The 26,960-nt window shown below is 32.0% G+C and overlaps 1 protein-coding gene across 9 annotated transcripts in view; it reads right to left on the bottom strand.

Annotated features, from left to right (window-relative positions):
- The window catches only part of LOC139524814 (inositol 1,4,5-trisphosphate-gated calcium channel ITPR2-like), a 95,807-nt gene that overhangs the window by 57,029 nt on the left and 11,818 nt on the right, over nt 1-26,960 (bottom strand). For all 9 annotated transcript variants that reach the window (XM_071319917.1, XM_071319916.1, XM_071319915.1 and 6 more), the window contains exons 2-20: nt 26,264-26,343; nt 19,233-19,342; nt 18,856-18,929; nt 17,420-17,553; nt 12,389-12,475; nt 11,684-11,761; nt 10,146-10,226; nt 9,059-9,156; nt 8,179-8,266; nt 7,169-7,256; nt 5,745-5,852; nt 5,193-5,338; nt 4,495-4,573; nt 3,942-4,021; nt 3,482-3,607; nt 2,778-2,828; nt 1,950-2,030; nt 1,455-1,640; nt 907-1,029 (exon numbers count right to left, since the gene is read on the bottom strand). In XM_071319917.1, the coding sequence (XP_071176018.1) occupies nt 907-1,029; nt 1,455-1,640; nt 1,950-2,030; nt 2,778-2,828; nt 3,482-3,607; nt 3,942-4,021; nt 4,495-4,573; nt 5,193-5,338; nt 5,745-5,852; nt 7,169-7,256; nt 8,179-8,266; nt 9,059-9,156; nt 10,146-10,226; nt 11,684-11,761; nt 12,389-12,475; nt 17,420-17,553; nt 18,856-18,929; nt 19,233-19,342; nt 26,264-26,266 (1,821 nt within the window). In that variant the 5' untranslated portion in view covers nt 26,267-26,343. The remainder of the gene's footprint in view (nt 1-906; nt 1,030-1,454; nt 1,641-1,949; nt 2,031-2,777; nt 2,829-3,481; nt 3,608-3,941; nt 4,022-4,494; nt 4,574-5,192; nt 5,339-5,744; nt 5,853-7,168; nt 7,257-8,178; nt 8,267-9,058; nt 9,157-10,145; nt 10,227-11,683; nt 11,762-12,388; nt 12,476-17,419; nt 17,554-18,855; nt 18,930-19,232; nt 19,343-26,263; nt 26,344-26,960) is intronic.

Below are 26,960 nucleotides of genomic sequence, written 5' to 3' on the forward strand. Positions count from 1 at the left end.
CATTTTTACCACGTGTTAGATTGTGGTTTGTCATTACGTCGTCTAATCTTTTAATTACCAAACGTGACTTATTCCCGATTGTGACTGTTTTGCTGAGTGTGAATTCACATTGCTATAAGACGTGTCACGGTACTTATCTATACCAAATTCATGTATTTCGTTTTGATGTTATATTTGTAATTCTCATCGGATTTTGTCAAATGTCTTTATGTCTTTTCTGTTGTATTATGTTAAAGAAAATAAATCACCCCCTTCATTTATTAGATATTAGTTTGGTTCAACGAAATTTGTACAATTGTTTTGGTTTAAAATTTATTCAGAAGATACACTGACATAGCTATATAGTATAATTAGTTATCCGATTGCTACCGCAGTTTGATATTGATTAGTATATAATAATATTATATATGACCATTGTTATATTATAGTTCGTTTCTGTGTGTGTTACATTTTAGTGTTGTGTTTCTGTTGTGTCGTTTGTTTCCTCTTATATTTGAGTTTGAATTTGCATTGCTATAAGACGTGTCACAGTACTTTTTTATCCCAAATTCATGTATTTAGTTTTGAAGTTATATTTGTTATTCTCATCCGATTTTGTCTAATGCTTAGTTCGTTTCTGTGTAAGTGTTACATTTTAATGTTGTGTTTCTGTTGTGTCGTTGTTCTCTTATATTTGATGCGTTTCCCTCAGTTTTGGTTTGTAACCCTGATTTGTTTTTTTCTATCGATTTATGAGTTTCGAATAGCAGTATACTACTGTTGCCTTTATTTAAAGGTTAGAATAAATATGCCCTAGTACCACTGCAACATCAAACATGTCAATATACGTTCTTTTATACGAAAATTTAAATTGTATTGTAGTATGTGACACAACAGCTATGTGGTTTAATATGTTCCATGACATACCTTAGTTTCACCAAGAAGGTGAATGAATCTATCTATGTGTGCGGTGGTTATTCTGTCGACTAGCTTCCTCTTATCTCTCATCAGTTCAACAATCATCTGAGCAACGTTTATTCCTATACCACCCTTCAAAACATAGTCAAAATAGAAAGGAACATTAATAAACATGTTTTTGGTAAAACTTCAATTCTGGAACCATTTAGATTTTTTATAAATATTTTGATATATTAAACGATGAAATATATTTAAATGTGTTCTCTTCACAATCTTCTTTAATAATAAAGCTTACTGTTCGTTATGATTGTGTGTGTATTTTCTAGATTGCTTCATAATTTATATATCTCTGTTACACTTTGTATCATTGATGCAGTGTATATAATTTAATGTAGACTTGGAAAGAAGAAGTGTAGAGCACTTTTGACAGGATGATTAAATAAAATATTACGGCACTATTTCATTGCACATCTTTGTTATTAATAGGACATATTTTAATACTGTAAATCGTAATTTAAATGCAAATGTAAATGTTTTGCAGATTGTGTAATATGTACCTTTTGTGTGAACTGTGTCTGAAAGAAGTCAATGTATTTTGCCATGTATAAAGCATTCTTTCCACTTCTTCCCAGCATGTACGCATGAAGAACATCATATGCCTCCTTATATATCCTAATACGATATAACTGTTCCTCTCCTGTTCTCAAGGGACATTTCACAAGGTCTACCAATAGATCTATAACCTGTCATTTGAAAATCAGTTTATAGATATATGAATATGTGGTCTGAGTGCAAATGAGACAACCCTCCATCCAAGCCACAATTTGTAAAAGAAAAGCAAAACCAGTATTTGAACTTTCAGAAAGTGTATATGAATTATAACGACGAGTTTTCCTTAAAGGTTACATTTTACCAGCTTCATTTTAAATATATATCATTTTTTTTTGTGTACAAAGCTATTTATTGTTTATTGTTTATTTTTATGTTTGGTTTTGTGAATAAAATGTGCATCTGATTAAAGAAAGCATTGTTGAATAAAAACTATGTATAACCTTCAAGTTCCTGAGTAGTTTTTGTTTCCGTTTCACTGGTAGTCCTTTGTCTCCTAAGAACGTTTTTACATCCTTTAGTGCCTAAAAATAGCAAAAATTTATACAGTTAGTTTCATGTGGGAGTACTTATTATTAGACAAATATATAAATACATGTGTATGTGGTAAAATACATGTATACAATAAGTACTCTTCTATAAAAGAGGACCTAATGATAATAGAGGGACATTCAACTCATAGATAAAGAATAATCTGACAATGCCATGTTTAAAAGAAGACAAACAGAAAATCATAAGTACACGCGACAAAACAAAGAAAAGTTAAGCTTAAGCGACACGAACCTAACCAAAAACTATGGTTGATCTCAGGTGCTCTGGACGGGAAAACATATCATACTCCACATGTGGCACCCGTCGTGTTGCTCATATTATTACAAGTCTCGTTAATAGTCTATTTCGGTAGGTCATATTCGTGGAACGGGAACGGGATTGTAGCAACGACATAAGGAACATATCTGATATCATCTGTGAACGGTAACGGTCAACCAACTCGTGATGGCGATCGTAAAATTAACGAAGTGATAATTTCAACTTCACCATTTGGAACTCTTGGTTATAAAAACATTCATAATAAACATATTGCATATTTCGTGCCCGCTTGAGATACGTTTTTCTACACCGGAAATCATTTTTTATTCGTATTCATATGAAACTGATTATATTTTTTTTTAAGTCCACTTCATCCAAGAATTATTCATATATTTGACAAATTTATGTCTCTTGTACTTTTATTGATATTCAATTTGCTATTTTTAATTCATAAAACATACCGTTACTATAGCATATGTTCTTCTAGCTGAAAGAGCTGGTACATCGTTCAACTAAAATGACATTAAAAAACTAAAAGAACTGATACTGAAAGTACATATTTATGTTATTTTAGATACAGTCCAAAGAGGTGGTGAACAACGTATTATGTTAATATCACATAGCCATTGTATTGAATTTGAACAATTGATTCATTGTTTTTGGATCCTTTGCTCTTCAACTTTGTACTTGTTTGGCTTTATAAATATTTTGATATGAGCGTCACTGATGAGTCTTATATAGACGAAACGCGCGTCTAGCATATCAAATTATAATACTGGTACATTTGATAGCTATATTTCATATATATTCATATGTTTATTAGAAGGAAATAATTTCTAACTGAACTGCAGGCAGATCGATGATGAAACAGTCAAATTGTGAACAATCTAAATGTTACTAAAACAATGAGATATTGATATTCGAATTGCACTCACTCCATATGGAATTTCCCTACCTCATATATATATATTGTATTAGGTCACTAGCGCTCTATGCAACTAATATTATCTAAACATAACTTGGGCAGCAACAGTTTGATGATGTGCAAACCATATTTTATTCTTTATCTATCTACAAATTTTCAATTCAAGAGCAATTCTGAAAAAAAACACATAATCAAAGCAGACTATTTTGTTGCTTCGAAAACCGTTTGTACAATGCTTACATCTTTGATTAAGTTGGTTAGGAATGGCACTATACCAGCAATGTAGTTGAAGTTCTGCACATCATTTTGTGGAACACATTGTAATGTGTATGCATCGGCATACATGCTTTCATTTGAAGCCAGTATCTGCAAATAAACATATTGCATTTAATATTATCTAATTACTACCACAATTTTATATTAATGAGTATTGCAATTTTCATTGTAGTTATTAAATGTTATATCAGTATTACAAACCTAATCCTGAATTCTATCCTAATTCTATCCAATTTTTAGGTAATATCTATTGCGATGTTGATCAGTTTCACTATTATTTGACACCATTCATGGACAGATTGTTTCCTTATGTTTTAATACGTCCAAACCCTTGATCAATGATCGTTCTTAATAAAGATGAATGCAGAATATGTCTATAAACACAACAGATACAGAATGCATACTTATCATTAAAATGTCTTACATGTCGTAGCTTTGTTGTTTCTGTGTCCATATTTTGAACCCCATACTTCTCCATAAAAGTCTTTCTATCAAACGGTTGATCTATAATGAAAATATTTTGCAAAAGTTTATTTTTTACCTAGGTCGTTTTTTGTATTGTAGTTGATTTCAAATTCAAATTTCCCTTTTTATATTCCTTGAAACGACTATTTGCATGACTTCGATATTTAGTGGTAATATAAATGATAAAATTCGTCTGATAAATCGTGTCATCCCCATTCTTCTGACATAATGAGTGTACTGTCAAAACTCAATTGCGATTTTTCAAAAGAGAAAACGGAAACATTCTATTCTAAAGAAATTGAAAAAATATTTCAAAAATTGAATTAGGAATTAAATGAATATGTAAAATAACAAAAATACTGAACTCCGAGAGAAATTCAAAACGGAAAGTCCCTAATCAAATGATAAAACACATCAAACGAATTGACAACAACTGTCATATTCCTGACTATGAATTGCATTTAGAATATGTCATGTGATGTCTTCATTTGATACTTTTCTCCATTCCATACCTTTCAAAGCATGCAACCAACATCCGGTCAACATATGTTCTATTCTTGTATAACTTTCAAACTTTATTTCATCCTGTTCCTACAACATAAAAAAAGCTTATAAAAGTGTAAAGTAAATTACATCTAGTTTCTCAGAATTGTGACTTTATAAAAAGTAATACCTTCAGAAGAGCATTCATTATCACTTTAAATGTTTTGAAGTTTGGTATTGTTATGTTTTAGGCTTTTCTTAGTTAAATTGTTTGTTTGACACTTGCCTTATGTACTACTTAAAAGTCTTCTTTATAATGCATTGATCTGGAGACTTTGACGTCTGATATTCCGTTAGTCACCTTAATGGGTACCTTTCTAATAAACTTTTATGAATACTTAGTTTCATATTAAAAGGCAAAAGAATTTCAAACATTTACACCGACAGCAGATTTATCTGTCTGATAAATGAACACCCAGGCGAAGACAAACGGTTTTGAAGTTTTTACCAAGTCATTTGACTTATAAAGAAGAACTGACATTTTAAATGAATTAAAAACCATTGTATAGACATGTTCGTCGTCCTAATACATCCAAATTATTGTTATTATACCAAAACCACGACAGCAGTAGGTCTATACTTTTCAGCGTGTTCATCAAACTGACATTATTCTGTTGGTATATCCACTTTAAAGTTACATCTCGAGGCCATGCTAAATTATAGGTACCTTGATTACAGAGTGAAATCTGAATACTGTTCTAGGATCACCGTTATCGTCTACTAAACAAACATCTAAGTTGCTATCAAGAGATAAATATTTCCTGTTTGTCATATGACGAAGTCGAATCTGTTGTTCCCATTTTATCACATCACCTACAAATTCAGATATAAGATATTTTTTTCAGCAAAATTTTAATTTCTAATGATTTGAAATAAAAGCGTGTTTTTTCTTTGGAATAATTCGTTTTTATTTCACCAAAAGAAGTTGACTTTACTAAGATCTTATAATCTTGCACATGTCGGTTCATAATTTGTTTTGTTTACTTAAATGTCAGCGTACATTCACATACAATAGAAATATGTCCAATTATTTTTAATTAAAATAATTTTTTATCAAAGTTATGTCATAAACTGCTAAAACAAAAATATCGAATAATGAAACAAAAGAATAAAGATATTATAACAGCAGAGAATAAGATATGACATTTCTCCATCCAAACAGTTGTATCTGTAAGGTAGACAAATTGATCCGTTTCATTTTTAATATATTAAACCATACCATTGAGAATACTAGACTCCGCTTCTATCTGCCAGTAGGTTATACCAGAACATGTAGGTGATATCGTCTTCGGATTATAAGGATCAAAGGCACGAATACGGAAATGAACTACAAAATATACTCGAGTATAAAAAAAGAAGATGTGGTATGATTGCCAATGTGACAACTCTCCACAAGATACCAAAAATAACATAGAAATTAACAACTATAGGTCACCGTACGGCCTTTCACCATGAGCAAAGCCCATACCGCATAGTCAGCTGTAAAAGGCCCCGAAATTACAATGTAAAACAATTCAAACTAACGAAACATATCATTCTGAAAATTATCAATCAAACTTTCTATATGATCCATTGATATTATTATTTTAATCTCTTATTTATACAGTTTCAAAGTGTTCAAAAGGCAACAAATATTATTGTAAAACAAATTGTCAAACCTATGCTTACTACATGTACCTAAATGTAAAGCAATTTTAAAGAACTATTTATTCATGACTCAGACGCTTAACGTGTTACAGATGGATGTATTATGAATTTAACGTTGAAATTTAACACACATGATGTATATGAAGAAATATTTTATTCTTGTATTCCTTACGATGTATTCTATCGCACATAAATTCAGAGAAATAACGTTAATAGATTTGTCTTGTCATTTGTTTCTTAGGTGGAAATGTTTATTAAACTGCATAGATGTGAGGAAAACATTCAGTGAACAAAATGATTCGGTGTGTGTGCTCTCGGTCATTCGTGTTAGTTGTGAAAATCTGGCTATAATAAAATGTGTTAGTATATAAAGGTTACGTTAACATTACATGTTTACATTCAATCATTGTTTAGGTGTTAAACTTTATATATACTCAACAACATAATACCCCTCTAACGGTATCCCCATCCTTGGAAATTTTTCTTCGTTCTTGAGTATATATATTACATGACTCTAGGTTTATGTGATGGCTATTAAATAAGTAATGCATTTCGAATGTGATTATCAAAAAGTCGTATTTACCATTAACATAACTTACCTTTAGAAGACACTATAAAAATCGGAATATATGTTATATTGGAGAAGTAAGTATGTACATATATTTAATGTACTGACAGTTTTAGAAGATATTTAAACAGTTACATCAGCAATAATAGTTGTATACTAATAGTTTTTCAACATATTTCAAATAAGGTTTCAATAGTGCCTTTATCCTGTGTGCTATTCAATACAACAAAACAATTGTGGTGTTATATCGGTTTGTTAACGTGTGGGGTCTGCGAAGCAATATCATCATTTACGAGAAAACCAAAACTTGTATGAAAAATAGGTAGCCAATTTCTGTGACACATATCATCATATCTATTTTTTATAAACTAAATTGTATCATGATTGCGCTTTTTATTTGTTTTGTTTATTTCTATGATATATTTTACCATTTTCTGTCACTTCTTGACCGAACAATCCTTGAGCTATCACATAGGCTTCTAATTCTTTATGGAACAATCTTATGACAGATCCACCCTGCAGAAACAAAATTATCTATTATTTATATGTAGCGCTTACCAAACTTGTAGATTTCCCCATTAGATGATTTATTCAACATATCGAAATTTAAACATTTGAATATGTGATAAAGATAAAAAATAATATGTTGTAATAATTGTGTACTTTCACAAAGTTCTCAATGTTGAATATATTTCTGTTAATTACTAATTGTCTTTAAATATTTTGGTTTTTTTTATAGTTGATGCGAGAGTTAATAGTGAACTCAACAAATTTGTAATGTAGTCCAAATACTTTTTTCCTTTTTTAACGCATTAAAATCGGAAATATGTTAAATCTTAATTGATTGACTCCGAAGAGGTTTCATAATTTCATGGGAAATGTGTAAAAGTAAAATCACAAAAATACTGAACTCCGAGGAAAATTCAAACGGTAAGTCCCTAAAGTGTAACATTGTTAGCTGGAATGAAATTAATCATTTATAATGTCTTGCGTCCGAAGCGATTTTCTATATTTACTTTCATCAGAAATCTTCAAACATTAACATTTGAAATCCAGGGATGTATATATAAATGACAACGTTAGGAGCTGTAAGTCCAATAGGAACATAAAAAACAGCCTTTTTCAATCTGTATGGGAAATTTATAAAGAAACATTGAAGCATATTCTGACGAGGGAAAATACTGTAAATGTAAAAAGACATGAAAAACTGTTGTGTTGCCATTTGGACCTATTCAAAGAGTCGGGTATTGCCACAATCCCTTCAATTGTTACCGTCTTTATTTTAGCTATGAAACATTGTGAATACTTCATACGGATTGGTCAACTCAAACTACAGTAAATGGGAACTGACAATGTGTCTGACGATGGACGACGACAGCGCCTACAGTGACTACATAACCATATCATAACTATACAGTGATAACGCAAAATATTTTACCCTCAAAAATTGGAACTGATCTGGATAATCACGGAAGCTGCCGACCAATGTAAAACTTGAACGTTCCACTCCTAAGTTTAGCTCAGATCTATAAATTGAAATAGAAAAAAAACAGTTGCTTGATGCGTGAATCTATCAATCAACTCTGTAATTGCTTAAGTATCTTTTAGTCTCTGTTATTGACATTGGCATTATAAAAATGTCGACATCCATCTATGCCAATACAGAATTGACAATCATAGCAATCTGCATTCTATAGTTCCAATATTAAATATACCTCTAGCGATTCGTAATTAAAAAAATATAAGAGATTGTTGTATATATATAAATGCTAAAAATGGTAATGAAATCCATATGATGTATACAGTAGTAAAACACTTTATGTTTGCAATACTAATAATAGTTATCAAAGGTACCAGAATTATAATTTAGTACGCCAGACGCGCGTTTCGTCTACATAAGACTCATCAGTGACGCTCATATCAAAATATTTATAAAGCCAAACTAGTACAAAGTTGAAGAGCATTTAGGATCCAAAATTCCAAAAAGTTGTGCCAAATACGGCTAAGGTAATCTATGCCTGGGATAAGAAAATCCTTAGTTTTTCGAAAAATACAAAGTTTTGTAAACAGGAAATTTATAAAAATGACCACATAATTGATATTCATGTCAACACCGAAGTGTATATAATAAATATATAATTTACTTTGTTTCTTTATCTCTATATGTAGTTGCTTGTTTTTTTGGTTTGTTATTTAGAAGCTTCTTTGTTGTTTTTCTTTAATGAACGTTTGGTGTAAGTTTCTTTTTTTTAATTAAATATGATCTTCCAATTACATTTTAAAAAATCAACCTATCGTCGCTGAAATTGTAGACTTACGCATTTGTAACATGATCTATTTGGTAAGGTTCGCTAGCATGAAGGAAATGTCCAGGAGACTTGATACTCTCAAGCATGACCTGATCATACAACTGTACCTGTAAATATAAAACAACTTTTCAAACAAGTTTCTGTATGAGCCTTTTTTGTTGCACTTCAGTGTTTCTGTTGTTCCTTTGTATTCTTCTAACAGTTGATGTGTTTTCCTCGGTTTTTTGTTTGTTACCTGGATTTATTTTCTCTCAATCAATGTATGACTTTTGAACATCGGTATACTACCTTTGCCTTTATGTCTCATTGACATTTTAGTTCTTTGTGTGCTTTTTGGTAATAGTATTGCTGATTCTGTATGTAGTTAAAGTACCCATGCTTTCATCTGACATCGCGATTTTTTCAGTTTTGATCTCCAATTAATTTGCTTTAGCGCTATTGTGCATTTAACGTCATACTACTTTAAGATAGAAAGATTCTGATATGTGTATGAAACGCAATAACTTGTGTGAAAGCGATGCACGACATTTCTGTGTACATACAGTGAAAATGTCATAGATACTCTCAAGCATGACCTGATCATACAACTGTACCTGTAAATATAAAACAACTTTTCAAACAAGTTTCTGTATGAGCCTTTTTTGTTGCACTTCAGTGTTTCTGTTGTTCCTTTGTATTCTTCTAACAGTTGATGTGTTTTCCTCGGTTTTTTGTTTGTTACCTGGATTTATTTTCTCTCAATCAATGTATGACTTTTGAACATCGGTATACTACCTTTGCCTTTATGTCTCATTGACATTTTAGTTCTTTGTGTGCTTTTTGGTAATAGTATTGCTGATTCTGTATGTAGTTGAAGTACCCATGCTTTCATCTGACATCGCGATTTTTTCAGTTTTGATCTCCAATTAATTTGCTTTAGCGCTATTGTGCATTTAACGTCATACTACTTTAAGGTAGAAAGATTCTGATATGTGTTTGAAACGCAATAACTTGTGTGAAAGCGATGCACGACATTTCTGTGTACATACAGTGAAAATGTCATAGAATGTATTCATGTTTTAGATGTATTGCAAGAAAGATCGAGTAGAATACTTACGAATTCTCCTTCTGATTTCACTTTGTATCTAGGTAATATCTTAAACTGTGCATTTTTGGCATTACATTCAAGTAGTGAAATCTAAAACAATAATTCATATAATTCCAGTCATGTTATTTTACTCTAGACAAAGTTCATATGAAGACGCATGATACCAAACAAAGGTACATTCAAATTCAAATAAAAAAACTTAGAAAAGAAACACCATGTCTCAAAAAGAAAAAAATATAAACAGACAAACAATAGTTCATAAAACACAACATAAAAAACTAACGACTGAGCAACACAAATCCCTACCAAAAACTGTTGGTAATCTAAGGTGCCCCGGGAGGGTAAGTAGATCTGCTCCACATGCGGCACCCGTCGTATTGCTTATGTTAATATAAACCCGCTAATCATTGTTAATAAGTCTGATTAGTTACGTTACATTTTAGGAAAAGGGAAAGGGCTTGTAGTTACCACATTTGGAACATTTTTGCTATCATATAAGAAACGGATTTAGCATAACGGTCAACCAACTCGTGATGGCGGACGTAAATGTACTAGAACAATTTACTTTTAGTGTCTTTGAATCGATAGAGCAAAAAATAATTACGACAAAAAATCTCATAGTCTGTGGACCTTTTCATAGATAAGGGCTTGTCATTTAAAAAAGAACGACAATCACGACATCAATTCTCATAAGGAAGTAACAATTGTTAACTTTTAAATCCCAAAGGTTACGTTTTATTGATTGATTTATTAACTTCAAAGAAAAAAAAGATTTATAATTTGGTCAATAAATAATTTTCTAATTGTGTATCAGTTAGATATGGTTTGTTATCTCTTAGTAATCACAGTTATTTTTATTACCGATGTGAATTTTTATTGGGACAGTTTACAAATTGGTATGACTTGGTTATTGAATGGTGTGGTAAAAAGCTTAATACATTATCTGAAACAAATACTGGAATGGCAATACTCAAGTCTTTGAGGGTTTTTTTTTTATTATTTTTTACTTCGTTTTCTGGATGAAAAACTTATAAAGAGTTCGAACTTAGAACAAGCAACCTTTTAATTCGTATAAAAAAAACTATTGTACAATCTAATATCAGACATGTATTGGTCTTATGTAATGAATGTATTGGTGATGAATATCAGTACTTATATGTTTGCAATAAACCAACCAGTGTATTAATGAACTGAGAAAGTGAAACATTCCGAAATATTATATAGCATAACCATCTGTAAAACAAACTACACACGATGCTGTCATAATGTCACTGCTAGTTGTTACGTAACTTATCTTTATTGATAAGGGACTGTCTACACGCATATAGACAGATGGGTTATCCCCAGATAGTTTACGTTTTTACATGTTCCTGACTGTTACATGTAATCTCCAGATAGTATACTTTTTACAATTTCCTGACTATTATGTCATTAATTGAGTTTTCTTTGTAATTTGTCCAGATGTTACACATGTTTTGTGTCTGGGTATAAATAAAACATTGGATTGGATCGAAGTGAATACGGACTACTTGTATTAATGTGCATACCCTCATATTATTTCTATCTTTCTGGCTAGTTTGTGTTGTACTGGAGTGGATATACTTCCCTGAGAAAACATGACGAAGCTGAAATACAAACACTTACGTGATTCCAATATAACAAACTGAGCATTGTTTTAAGAATACTTATGTGCATATACATTCATAATGAAGTTTCTGTCCTTCATGTATTGTAAATTTATAGTGAAGTTTCTGTCCTTCATGTATTGTACATTTATAGTGGTTTCTGTACTTCATGTATTGTACATTTATAGTGAAGTTTCTGTCCTTCATGTATTGTACATTTATAGTGAAGTTTCTGTCCTTCATGTATTGTACATTTATAGTGAAGTTTCATGTATTTGTAGTCCTTTCTGGGGTGATCTAGATATTGATACAATTTATAGACAATTACTTTAGTTTTCAAATTTGTATATTGGTCGCTGATTGTCACGTTGGTGTGTTGGTTTGTTTTTGTGTCGTCTAGTGTAATCACGTGTATCCCATACACCCTTCATCTCTATAATTCATAAAACTGGTTTGAGAAATTATCTATCAAAGGTGACTACAATTTCTTCTACCGGTGTAAGATATTCATTAAATATTTTATTATTTACTTGTCATATGTCGATGCTGTCATGGGCGGTGACGTGAGTGAATGGAGAATTCTTTAGTAATTGGTCAAGAAGAATGTTTTATACTTTCAGTAAATACCTGAATAATCTCCCCGTAACGAACTTTTTTTCCAAACTGTCGTTTCTGTTCTGCTTCATTGTCTTTGTTTTCCGCTTCCGCTGACGCCTATAAAACCCACATATAATTTATTTAAGAAGAGGCAAATACTTATACGTGCTGAAATGGGTGTAAGTTTCATGCTTAATAAAGTTGTATCGGGCAAACTCGAAAAGTTTAAGATAGAAAAAATATGGTAAACACGTTCATGAACAAATTGTCTGATGCTATGAATTTACATATACCTAAGAAACATATCTCAAATGAGTAATTTAAACAACCTCTTAGAGCTGATGTAAACTATCAATAAGAACAAAACATAAAAGTATGTGAAATATATAGAAATGACATTGATAACGAAAGCTTTAGTTGTACAATAATGCTCGAAATAAAGCAAAAGCATCAATTTCTTTAGAAAGGAAAACTCGGGAGAAGTGTATCACAGAGTCTGCGAAACCAATTTGCAAAAACGTTTGGGCATACGTTAATGCCAAGTAGAAATCTAGGAGTGGCGTATCAGAACTTCATGTAAAAAGGATTGTCAAAACTTTGCTGCAAATACAGATACAGAAAAGGTTGAGGTCTTGGCTGAATTTTTCAGTAGCGTTTTAACTGTAGAAGACGATAAAGGTGATACATAAATTGAAAATAGTTATTGTGTTGAAGAATCTAGTAATAAAAACTTTAAAACCAAAGAAATCAACAAATCACTAAAACACTCAAATACCTCGAAACCACCAAAACAAGACCTGGTATATCCGAGATATCAAAACAATTGAAAACGTCCGACAGAGGCAACAAAAAAAGTTACCCAACCACAGAGATTTATTGTACGAAGAACGATTGGAAATTCATACTTTAACATTGCGAAGGCTAAGAGCTGACATAATAGAAACATACCATTTACAACATGATTACTTAGTATTTGACTCATTAGTAACACAAGTTTTATTTACTTGGTAAAACAGTCTTCACTTAAGGAAATACTACCGAGAAGTGGAAGTGTGTAATAGCCTACAAGACATCGCAGTGATCACAAAGAACGTAAAGACTTTTGAAAACCATCTAGACAAGCATTTGAAAGACGAAAAATGCACATGTGACACAAGTGTAGTTAGTTATGATGTAACAGAGCCAAATATAGAGGAACAAACTGACATCCTCCGTGCGTTTAGAAACACTTTGGTAGATTTAGATAAGATACATTACAAATTGGCGTTTAATAATTTGTAAGGTGATAAGCTGTTTGTTATCTCGAGGCTAGTAAAACACAAGTCATTATGTGTTTTTGTTTGTTACCGGTATACTCTAAATATTTTCTTTGACAAATATGTGAGCGCAGAAATGTCTAATACATGTATCTTTAAACACAAATATTGAACAATTGTTCTTCATGAAATCGTTACTGTTATTATTATGCCCGCGTCACACTGTCCCGATTTTTATATACGATGGACACCCGAATGCTAAAATTGTAAGTTCGTACGAAGTTGGCCCCGATCTCGTTAAAATACCAAAAAGTGACCGAAGCAAGTACGATGAACAACGAAGTCTATACGATGGTGCCGAAATTGTATACGATAGCAAAAGATGGACATACGAAGGTTAACCGAAGACGGGTATTTAAACTTCATATCTCAGCCGTAGCCTACACGATGGATCACGAAGGCTACACGATGGATTACGAAGGCTACACGATGGATTACGATGATGGCACGATGGCCATACGATGTCTAAAAAATACGAACAGAATTTCGACTACATATCGTTTCTGTACAAGTCTGCCATGCATGGCGGGTAATCGATCTTTTTGTCTAATTCTTATAAAACTTAGTTTATTATCCCCTCGCCTACTACATGTAAGTTGCGTGTAGATAAAATTGTTATGGACACTCTAGAACCAAAATGCTCAAAACTTGGTATGGTGTTACTCGTAAGAATATCTTAAGCGCTATTGACTTTAAAGTTCAAAGGTCAAGGTCACAGTGGTAGTTGTAATACAAGGCAATATCACCCTTGTTGACACTCTAAAACCAATATGCTTCAAAAGATTTTAACCACAGTTGGTATATTGTTCCTCCTTGTAATGATCTGACATTTTTTACGTTCAAGGCCAAAGGTCAAGGTCATGCAGATGGACTTGTTTTTTCTCCTTGAAATAGCATAATACACAGGAAATAGGTTGCTCATTTTTTTACCTGCTGGTTCTAAAGACAATATTAAAGGTATTTCCAGTTACTAAATGTTTTGGTTGATTTCTAAAAAAATAGTTTATGTATCAAATATGTATATTCAATTTACCATTTTCTGCATGCGTTATATACAAATATAGTGTCCATATTTGTCCCCAATATGTTACATACGAGGGGATGCCACGCTCGGCATTGTCTTGTTTGAACTGTAAAATGTGTGCACTAGTCTGAATAACCCCATGTTTACTGATCTATCTTAAAGGTAAGGTAATGAGTTCGTTGATCCCTTTTATTCAAAAAGAGCTCTTTCCAGGAGAATATCACAATAATATAGACAAAAGGAAGGATGTGGGGAAAGCAACAAAGGCGGCAAAATATGACATATAGAAAACAAAATGGTTATGAAGTAAACATTCGTGTGACAACAACTCAGACGATACATAAAAAATCAGAATAATGAATAAAAAGTTGGTTTCCCTATATAAGTGTACCTGCAGTGTTGGTGTACGAGGCGCGTTTATTTAAAGGAACCCCAGCATGTAATGATATGAAACAATCCAGATGGAAAAGGCCTGAACATATCGCTCTTATCATAACTAACGTTTTTGTCTTTTCGTGTTGTTGTTGTGAATAGAAGAAATTGAATACTAGTATGTTCCGACATTGTCTAATATAAATTAAAAACTCTAAATTCTTTGTCACCTTTAATTATATTACTTGATATAAAAAATTGACAAAAAATAATATTTTACTTGTAAAAGTAAATCCTGAGCCTGTAATAGCTGCTCTTCTTGTTCCATTTGAATTAATAGAAACAACGCTGTCGCCTTTCTTGTTCTCATAGAATCATATGATATGAGCTCCATGTTTCGTGAACGTCTTTCTTAACTGTCGTATCGGACTAACCAGTGCATATCGCGCATGGCACTTTAAATGTATTTTAGCGCGAAAATTAACTTACATTTAGCTGGATTTATTGCCGTCGTAGTTCCATCTTGTCGCCTTCGTACTTTTATTCGATAGCAACACGACGGGATTACGAGGTCTTCACGAAGTCATGTTGCAATCGTAAGACCTTCGGGTACCTTCGTGATTCATTCGAGTAGACATCGTAATGTCAAAACTGCCCGATGGAAACGATTGAAACACGAATGCAATACGATGTGCAAAGATGCATTCCCGGTGACATTACGATATTGAGGATGGTGATACGAACTCAATACGAACCCTCAACATCGGGCGCACCTTCGGGGATTTTTTAACATGTTAAAAAATTTAGAACCCTTCCCGAAGTTGTCCTCGAAGGCTAGAAAAAGTGGCCGATGGTTAAAGATGGTTAAAGATGGCACTACGAATAGCCCGATCTGGATACGATCAGCCCCGATTTTGAAAATTTCCATTATCGTGTTGCCATCGGCGTAAAAATCGGGACAGTGTGACGCGGGCATAAATATCGACATTTTTGTATCCATGTCGAGAACATATAGCAGTTAAAAGTCAATAAAAGCATATTTCCTGAGAAACATTATTATTCATTTATAACAATGTTTTATTCCAAAACTGATAGCTTACTTAGTTTAAATAAATGTTTATTATTCAAAAAACAATTGAAAAAAAGGTAATACAATTACTTCAATACATGGGTCAATCGTATCAGCGCTTAACGTATGAGATCTATTTGATATATCGTACTTTTTTAAATTGGACAATTAGTGATTAGAATTTTTTACAGATTGTTTCCTACTTAAAATGTCTACATATTAATATATAAATCGTGTTCGTTGTTGATCTGATTGATGAACTTTATTGTTTTTGTAAAGTCTACTTGACGTGGTAACACATGAAAACACTTAGGGTTGCTTTTTAGTGTACAGATGCTGAACAACTATTGTCTAACATATTTCTAAATCGTTCCTTTTAATTTTACTGCATGATTTTTTCTGGTAAATAATATAATGGTAAGTTGACATGAACTTCACCTCTTTCACATGTATAAATAGAATCATATTCAAAACAGTGTGGCTGTGGACATTGATTGACGACCTAAATTATCCCACTGACTGGGACAGATTAGGTGAACGTATGTCTGTATAGACCACTGCTCACTAATTACTTATTATAGAATTTAAACCGTGGGGTCATCAAAGGTTCTTAACGACTTTAATAATAAAGTAATTCGAAAAATTAATCAGGAATAACCTTTATATTTTGATTTATATTGTTGATGTAAATCAAAACATCGTGTTATTCCTGATTATTTTTTCGAATAACTTTATTTGTGTGTTGACAACCTTTGGTGACCCCACAGTTTAAGTGTCATTAAAAGTACATAGTGAGCAGTGGTCGTTACAGACAAACATTCACACAATCTGTCCCAGTCAATGGGATAATTTAGGTCGTCAATCAATAGCCACAGCAACACTGTTTTGAATATGATTCTAAAGGCAACAGTAGTCACCTCTTTCACATGTATAAATAAAGGCAACAGTAGTATACCGCTGTTCGAAATTCATAAATCGATTGAGAAAAAAACAAATTCGGGTTACAAGCTAAAACTGAGGGAAACGCATCAAATATAAGAGGAGAACAACTACGATACAACAGAAACACAACATTAAAATGTAACACACACAGAAACGAACTATTATATAACAATGGCCATTTTCCTGACTTGGTACCAGGAACCAGAACAATTAAGACTATATAAACCAAAATACTCGCTTGTGCATGCAGGAATTTATTCTCCGATAACATTATTCACAGAATACAACGAAATGTCAAACAAAAATCACAATTTCCTTAGTATTTTAATCTCACTTACTTTTATTTTCTTACTTGCTGCCTTTGAGATAGAAGATTCGTGTACTTCTGATGTGTCAATGTCAGTAAACTCTACCTTCCTAAGTTTCTTGTTCAATTTGTATCTGTTTTGAATCGTTATTTGAAAGACAAGTACTGCAAAATAAAATCTGTAATTATTAATTTGTCTATTCTTTACCGTCGATATTTGCATATTTATTGTTATGAATATTTGTTTTTTTTGTCAATTACATTTATGAAAAAATAAATCAATGCAAACAAGTTTTGTGATACTAGTTCAATTTGTTTTCATGGGTTTTCAGTGTTTCCATACCCATCATAACATACTACTGTGAAAAGAACTTTCAGTTTTGTACAAAAATACCTTTTATTCGTATCTAAAATACAAAATGTACTATTTCATTGAAAATATCAACTTATAAGTTGCTTCTTATCGAGTTTATGGTATTCCGTTAATCGAGGGTTACGGAGAAATGATATTAGGTAAAACAGAAGATCCGTGGCATAACCATGCAAATGGCGGTTGTTTTGTGTTACTTAAAAGTAAAATCACAAAAATACTGAACTCCGAGGAAAATTCAATCGTAAAGTACCTTATCAAATGGCAAAATCAAATGACAAAACACATCAAACGAACGGACAACAACTGTCATATTCCTGACTTGGTACAGCATTTTCAAATGTAGAAAATGATGGATTGAACCAAGTTTTATAGCGCTAAACCTCTCACTTATATGACAGTCGCATCAAATTCCGTTATATTTAAAACGATGCGTGAAGAAAACAGACATAATAAATAAGAGTCAAAATATGGGTAGAGCAGTCATCACTGTGTTACAATCTCAAAACAAACAATCATCTAAAAAAAAAAGCACAAAAACATCTATCAAATTAAAAAACACATTCATTGCTTCGCATGTCTGTAAAGGACTTCGATTTTGATAGAGGACCTTGCATAGCCTCTATTGAGTTTAAAAATAATGTCTCTACCATTTGGAGTTTTAGACATTGGCATATTGTATAAACACTTGTCTATATTATTAAAGATTGTATGTGGACCTAAAAATGTCTTTTGTATATAATGACTCGTATCGCTCGGCTTCCGTCACATTTCGTCACATTTTCTTTGGTAATATATATGGTATTTATAACAACATTAGGTCTTGAATATGCAAAAAGAATTATTTGAGATACGAAATCAGGACAAGCTTTTTTTCATCATTTATTGTAAACGTTACACTCCATAAACTTTGAACATTTTTTTACATCACTAATTTAATGGGATGCTTGTCGCTATCAAGTACTATTTGTCACACAACTTTGACAATAAAAAAACGATTATGTCAATAAATTGTTGTGTCGGTTTTCTGCTTTGTCCCTTTAAGATGCTAGAGTTATTTTTACCATATTCGGTCACATACAGTTAAAACTATCTACCTTGTGGATTGGGGACATTTCTAGGTCGATTTCTATCCTGATTAGTGTACACATTCAGTCCATTGTTCATACAGCTAAAGTAATATACATGAAACAGAAAACATTTATCATGTACTTTTAATATATCAAAAGCAGAAATGACTCTTAGTTGCATGATATAGGCTAAAAACAAGAAAACATTTACGCGTATCTATATTCTTGAAACTTCTTATGCTTTTTCATGTTACACTCTAGTTACTTTATAGTTCATCATCTCTTATTATACACTTAACATTGCGTGGTCATATTCTTTTCTCCTATTTTCCCCATTAACCATGCTAAATCATACACAGCTCATCCATATAAAACATCATATCACTGTTAAATAAATTGTATACCTCGATTGTATGCTGTAAACGTATCCTTCAGTTTCTTCACAGTACAGACAAATAAAGTCCCCTATACAGAGGTACTTTCCCATACCATGAACATCCATTGAGGTAGGTAGCTACAAGTAAAACATACAAATAAATAAAGTCCCCTATACAGAGGTACTTTCCCATACCATGAAAATTCATTAAGGTAGGTAACTATAAGTAAAACAAACAACAAATAAAGTCCCCTATACCGAGGTACTTTCCCATACCATGTCCGACTCGGATTTCTCTTGAACTTAATTTTAATGTGCGTATTGTTATGCGTTTACTTTTCGACATTGGCTAGAGGTATAGGGGGAGGGTTGAGATCTCATCCGAAATTTTACGCCTGTCCCAAGTCAGGAGCCTCTGGCCTTTGTTAGTCTTGTATGATTTTTAATTCTAGTTTCTTGTGTATAATTCGGAGTCTAGTATGACATCCATTATCACTGTACTAGCATACTAGTACATATTTTTATAAGGACGCTTACGGGTGCAGGAGTTTCTCGCTACATTGAAAACCCATTGGTGGCCTTCGGCTGTTGTCTGCTCTAAGGTCGGGTTGTTGTCGCTTTGACACATTCCCCATTTCCTTTCTCTATTTTATTAATAATAGTGCATTGACTTGACATATCAACGATATAAGGATGAGGCTCATCAACGGGGAAATGCGAGGCTCTGTCGAGCATTTCCCCGTTTCGGGCCGATTCCTTATATCGTTGATATGTCAAGTCAATGCACTATTATTGTCTTTATACTGCAATCTAGAAAAAAATATTTTCAATTCAAGTGAAATGTGTTTTCTGAAAATAAAAATTGTAAAAGAAATAAGTTTGAGTCGTTCCACGCTTCGTTAGTACATTGGAAACAAGAACAGATTGAAGAGGTCATATGAATAATTAAATATAGTTTCGGCAACTGCTATTCAAATATTCATGAGGAAAAGTGATATCGGGTTAGTGACTGTATATGACATAGAAATATACAGTCAACGCATTTTGTCTGCTCAAATAGAACGAGTGCAGTATAAAGTTAATTAGCCAACAGCTTTTCCGTATGTAGTAACCATGACACACAGTCATTAACCTTCTTTTAAAACCTTTTTTCTTTATTCTTTCGTAGGCAGAGGGATTGAATTTATGGGGAGAATGGTTAAGTTACAAAATCAGACAAGACATCAGTAAATAGGGCTGGCAGAGTAACAAAACAGAGACAACTTCAAAACTTTACCACAAATACGTAACATTTGATGACAAACGCAATCGAGCAATCTGGATGTTTATGTTAACCACATACATGTATATTGTTATATTGTAAGACGGTTTATCTTTTATCTGGGTCCAATATAAACATTTCATGGATTGTGAGATGTGGCCAAATACTGTTTTATAACTCTATTGAATATAGATTTGCAACCCAAGTGACAAGACAGACTTATTGCACTCGTTTATGATCGCTCGACCATACATGTTAACCTGACAAGAAACACACGAAGTTATCAAAAATGTGTAAATATTGGCTACATTTCTTAAATGCATTTTTTGTCCGCGGGATTTTGAAAGATCTATCGTAACGTTTTGTTACTTCTTCTTTTAGTATATCAACTTGATTTTTTCTAATGTAAAAATGACTATTTAGCTAATGAATACGGGTTTTTTTTACCCAACAATACAACAGAATGTCAAAATCGATAGATTGATATCTTTTTTATTAACGTGCAGTGGCCCAAATTACAGAAACATATATAAACATGGATAACATAAATCCTATTCATCGATTTTAAAAACCACTTTTCTCAGTCTGTCTTTAATAAGATTTCATTAATATAAATTATTCAAATATCACCACAGCTCGCGTATATTTACATGCATGACTATTTATTGTTTATACCTTCTCAGCTGCAGTATTTGTCAAAACTTTACCTTTCACCAAAACTTCTGATCATATGTGATCTTTGTCAAATGCAGTTTTGTCCTGAATATGCATGGAATATTTGCCACTGGACGTTTAACAACCAACAATCAATCAATTACATGCAGTTGTTTTAAGTTATATCTTGATGGCGAAAATTAAATTTGATTAAATCGAATGTTTAACTTAAACTTATTCTCGGATATGATACTATAACAATGACTTGCAGAATTTATTCTGATTAAAATTTAATCTCCATTTTTAATATGATAAACTATTAGTTTAATTTAAATTTACATATACGTTTTTGTACTTTTTCCCGATAAACCACCATTTGTTTTTCTTTACATTATTTTCATTATATTTCAAAGACTGCTTTTTTAGCGCATTTCAAATAGTTTCAGAATTATAAATGACTTGCATATTTCTTACCTTTGAATAAGCTTTACTTTTCTCTATATAGCTGACCAAAACAAAATATTAGAAATGATACTACCCTTCCTATCATCCATACCCAATATAATAAATATCATAAAAGCTTAAATCTAATTCAATTTGAAGCATTTTGTCATTATTTACCATAGCTAGTGTATCCTTCGTGGGTATTAAATAAACATAATTCCCTGTTTTATCCTCAGTAATCTGAAACATGTTTTCATGTAGAATTCACAAGAGTAATGTTGTTGCTATTTTGTGATCATTTTCCTTTGGATGTTATATCAGGACACACCAATAACAAATAAGACAATTATTCAAGTTCCGTGATTTTTCCTCATTAATTATAATTTAGATATGGACTAATTGTTTTAATTTGTTTTTTTTTTTCTTTTTTGTCCGTTTTATTAAAAACTGGCCCTGTTTGTGTAAATAATGGTAATTACACATTTACGTCACAAAATCTAACAATTTTCTCAATAGTGCATACATAAGTTGATAGTTGGTGTCAAAACTAAGACTCCGCATCATAAATCATAGTATTTACTCTAAGCATTGCAGTAACATAGTTAATATAAATACTTCTATGCCCTAAGCGTTTGCTATGAAATATGCAGGGAACACGGATCATCAAAAGACGGCGTAAATAATTGTAAAAAACTGTTTGAAGTCCTTCATACCAATTATATTTCTATTTTCTGACAGTGTTGATTTAGTTACACGACATAACCGACGAGACATCACCATATTTCGTTGAAATGCTACCGGTACTCAGAAGGGCCAATAAACGGTCAATTCGTATATAATCATTACAGCATGATTTTCGCATTTTGAAACTTGTTTTCCAAACGACTTGGTACGATTTAGGGCCAAGATGACTCGAAAACCAAACACATTTCTAATATCCCGTATTTTCAGAAAATCGTTTTGAATGCACGTACTTTATCAAAACAAAATGTTTTTGTTAATGCATCCTAACCACGTCGAAGTTACACAGTTCTAAGTGAAATGATAGACGAAATTAATATTTTTTCTTATATTTTTACTTGCAATGGTCGCAAATAATATGGAGCACAACCATCGCCCAAACAGGTAGTGTAGTTTATGTTTATTTCTTCAGTGAAGAAGAAATATTTTCGATGACACCTGTTCTCCTTGTAAAAAGACCCCTTTCGAGTTTTGTCCTTCATCGGAAACGCTTTATGACATCAATTTCTATATAGAAGGGACCGCCGCTATCCCTGCACTATTAAAGTTCATAGTGATCTTTACTATACAAACTAATCTAAAATTAAGGTTTGTTCTGTCGTTATATATTTACAATTCGCTAATGACAGCAGTGCTGATTATCAATAATAACAATTCAATTTGCAACATAATTCGTGCAATGTAGCATCACATCACAATCGCTCGCTCAACATGGGAAGGAAGTGACGATGGACCATTAAAACGTACTGATGATGTTCGCGTTTAGTCAACATATTCTCACATTTAGTCCGTCTGACTATTCGCGCCAATGAAGTCACCATAAAGACAACAAATTGTGTAATGAAGCCTAGGCTAATTTTCTCTTTTACTGAAAAACGTGTTTGGATGATAAAACATGGGATGAGCATTGTCTTGAAGCAATATTTACAGGGCCAAATAAGTCCTTAAAGGTTACTTTGACAAATGACTCAAATCTGTAATTTGATATTTATTTTATTACAATTTTTATAATAAATAGACAGGATAACACGATCTATCAAAAGACAGTACAACAGACCTCACAATGCAATAAGAATATATATATATAAATACATGATGACAAAGAACATTCCAAATGAATGCCGAACGTCTATCAGATGTTTAGCTAGGTATTGCATCACCCTAAGAGTAGTACATTGTGGTATGGATGTCCCACGTTGCACAATTTCACAAACGTCATTTTCCAAATGGTCGTATACAACTGTGCACAATGCTAATAGCATTTCTATCTCAATGTAATGATTCAGCGTATAATTGCTGTAAATCTTAATAGTATATTATCTCTAATGTTTTATATTCGAATTCCCTTCCGTGTTTGATATCAGAAATTCATTGTGATATTGTAAACAAGGGATATCTTTATTCTTTGTCAAATGACTCTTTTTAATTAAGTATGAATGTCATTCATTATGTTCATACATGTATGAGTACATGTTTACGTAATTTTATCAAAAATAGGGTATTTACACATACAGTTTTATCCAATCAAAGTATTTTATAACGTTACTATTCTAAGAGTTTAATGATTAGCCAGGCTAGGCGTTCAACATGTTTGCACGTACAGTCCATACAGAAACTTGGGCTTATTCTGACACTCCACCAATAGTGCATAGTAAAGCCAAAGAATTGCTTACGATGCCAATAATCTTTTAATGGAGAAAATGTCAATTTCTTGACGGATTATTTATATTTTTATCTTTGTTTTCTCAATTTAAACAGGTTCATTATGAGTCAATATAAATGCATTCTACCTTCTTATTCCACGAATAAATCGGACTTCGTGACATACAGTAAAGATTATGTAGATTTCTAACAATTTTGATTTTTTGATATTTTCAAACATAATTCAAATCAATTTATTAGTACTTTAAAACTTAGACTTAAATAATTATATGTATTTATATTCTGTTTTTTTAATAATAGTCAGACATGTTCGAACTATTGGGTGAGGAATAAACTTATAATCCTTCCTCTTTGCTTTCTGAGTTATTTCTGCAATTTCAATCATTCATAGCTCTTTTGACTTCCGTTAGAATAAAGTGACAGTCATTTCATGTCAAAACTATACATAGTTCTGGCTTGCACTAAAACAAATTTAGCAAACTTTTAAATTGAATATAAGAACGCATTGGTTCCAGGGAGTTTGATAGAACAATACAGGTACACATGTACTTCTAGTGTGTGAAACGGGTAAACTATGCCCTAAATGTTTTTAAACGTTCAACAGAAAAAGTTTCCCAACCTAGACCCCCTTCCATTACTCTATCACACAAAAATAATCACAACATTACATAAAAACAACATAATTTACTGCACTCTTACATAAACAATTAACTTGGTATTATTTATATATCTAGACATCAAAGGCAGCGTGAAATAACTTACTTATTTTAAAATTAACTATAGAGACAGTAAGTGGGTCGTTTATTTTTTTCTTTTATCTTCTACATTATTATCTTTTGTAATATTCTATTAATTCATAATTGTTAGGCATGGTCTAATAATTTAAAATTGTTAAAATATAATATCTATTAAACGCTGCAAATCTAACCGGTTTCACTTTTTATTGACAGAGAAGTTTCATAATGTCTATTATCCAGAACAAAGGTGTTGTCAGTTTTCAGTTTAAATACAAAACAACTTTCAAAATGGTTCTTTAGAAAGTTGGTTGCATGCTAAAAAATCAAAATGGTATTTTATCAGAATCCACTTTTCAAAATATTGTGTCAATTTAGTTTGAATATAACATAGAATATACATTTATGTGTAGAAGTTCTAAATGCAAGGGTGTACAGATCCCTCTCCGCTGCCGCCTTTATATAAAATTGTAATATCAATGAACACAAAATACCATTCTGATTTGAAATGTGAATGATCGATGTAAACTGGCATTATGTAAAGAACACTTCCTGAATGTATATTCAGCGTTTTAAGGAGGAATTGTGGATACAAGATGCCAATGTTTTTCTTGTATTCCCATTTCAATAAGCGGCATAACAATTACGTGCAGTAATTGGTCTCGTTTCGCGAATGTGAATTTTCGCGTGATAAGAAAGGTTTATTCTCCTCTATCTGAATCCTAGGTTCTACGACCGGTCCTTAATATTAATGTACGATGTGCATCATTAAAGATTAAAATCTATTTCATAATACATAATATAACCATATAACCTTTTCATCCCTTTCATAACGAATGGTAACACATTAAATACCATCAATGTTAATTTATTCTTATGATAATTATAACAATATATAACAATGCATGTAATTTCACCATCATAACTCAGTTGATATAAAAATAAGAACAGATAAAAATGCACTGCCATGATATATATAGTTATAATTCTGAAAGTGGCGTTTAACACAAAAAAAATCAATCAATCCGATCTACTAAATACTTAAGCTAGAACGAGATGTGGTATGACGGCCAATAAGTCGTAGACAAGATCAAAACCCACACCGACCGTGAGGTGACTCACACTGTATGGTGAAATCAGTGGTATAACGGGCTACAGTACGGGAATTTCGACTTATAAATGAAGATATGTTGGATAGCGTAGAAATGGTTTGCAACAGGCCATCAACGAGCTGTTGCAAGGGTTCATGCAGGTGCAAAAAGTGTGACACTCTCGCGCATGACACGAGGCATCAGATTGAATGTTTCCATTTCTACAGGCTGTTGGGGGCATGCGTCTGTTCATCTGCACAACCAAACGGACATCCATCAGACGGAGATACTTGTCAATTTCTATCCCCCGGATTGCACTCCGTATGGCGTCGTGGCTTTAAGAGATTAGTTATGTGGGGAAAAACCTGTTCAACTTTAAACGTTTGTTTATTGACGTTTTATGGTAAAATAGAAGTCACAATCTTTATTTTAGCAACATTGAGTTCAAAAAATAATTAAAAAAAATACTTACCATTTCTTTCGTTATATTTTTAAACGCTTGTTCAACATTGCCGTTGAATCCACCCCTTTTTATTGTAACTGGTTTTTCCACTAAAAAAATAAAAATATATTAACATTGTTTTGATATCCATTCATTTACATGTATTAAACTAATCTTTCACCTAAAAGATTTTATAATATTTACAAATGGAAGAAGGATGAGAAGCCCGAAGGTATAAATAAACTGTACTTGGTGAATCTTTTCAGTTGATGCTCGTAATAATAAAGTGTGTTGATCATTTCTCTACTTCAACCCTGACTGACAAAGAACGATGCAATTAAATATGTACTACTTCGGTCTTCAAGAAGGTTATATCGGAATTGCAAGAAAAAAACATACGCTAGCATTTTATTCTATATGCATTTGTATTAGCAAGAACATTGTATACATACACCTGTATTACCGATAATTCTATGATTTCACAAAACTTTTATCGCATTGACACTTAATTTTAGGAAAGTTTCGGAATACTTTGCCCAAAACAAACGGGTGAAACTATACCTTTCCGTTTGCCAGAATCTTTGGTAATTTTTTCTAAAAGAATGAAAAATTAAATTTTGTGTTTTTAAATGAAACATGCAATTTCAAATTGAAATATTTCAAATTGTAAGTCATAGTTGTATAATTTTTTTTTTTTGCATTTTTCAAAAACGCATTATGTCAACCA

Source organism: Mytilus edulis, chromosome 5, assembly GCF_963676685.1.
Source record: "Mytilus edulis chromosome 5, xbMytEdul2.2, whole genome shotgun sequence".
In the NCBI taxonomy this organism is placed as follows: domain Eukaryota; kingdom Metazoa; phylum Mollusca; class Bivalvia; order Mytilida; family Mytilidae; genus Mytilus; species Mytilus edulis.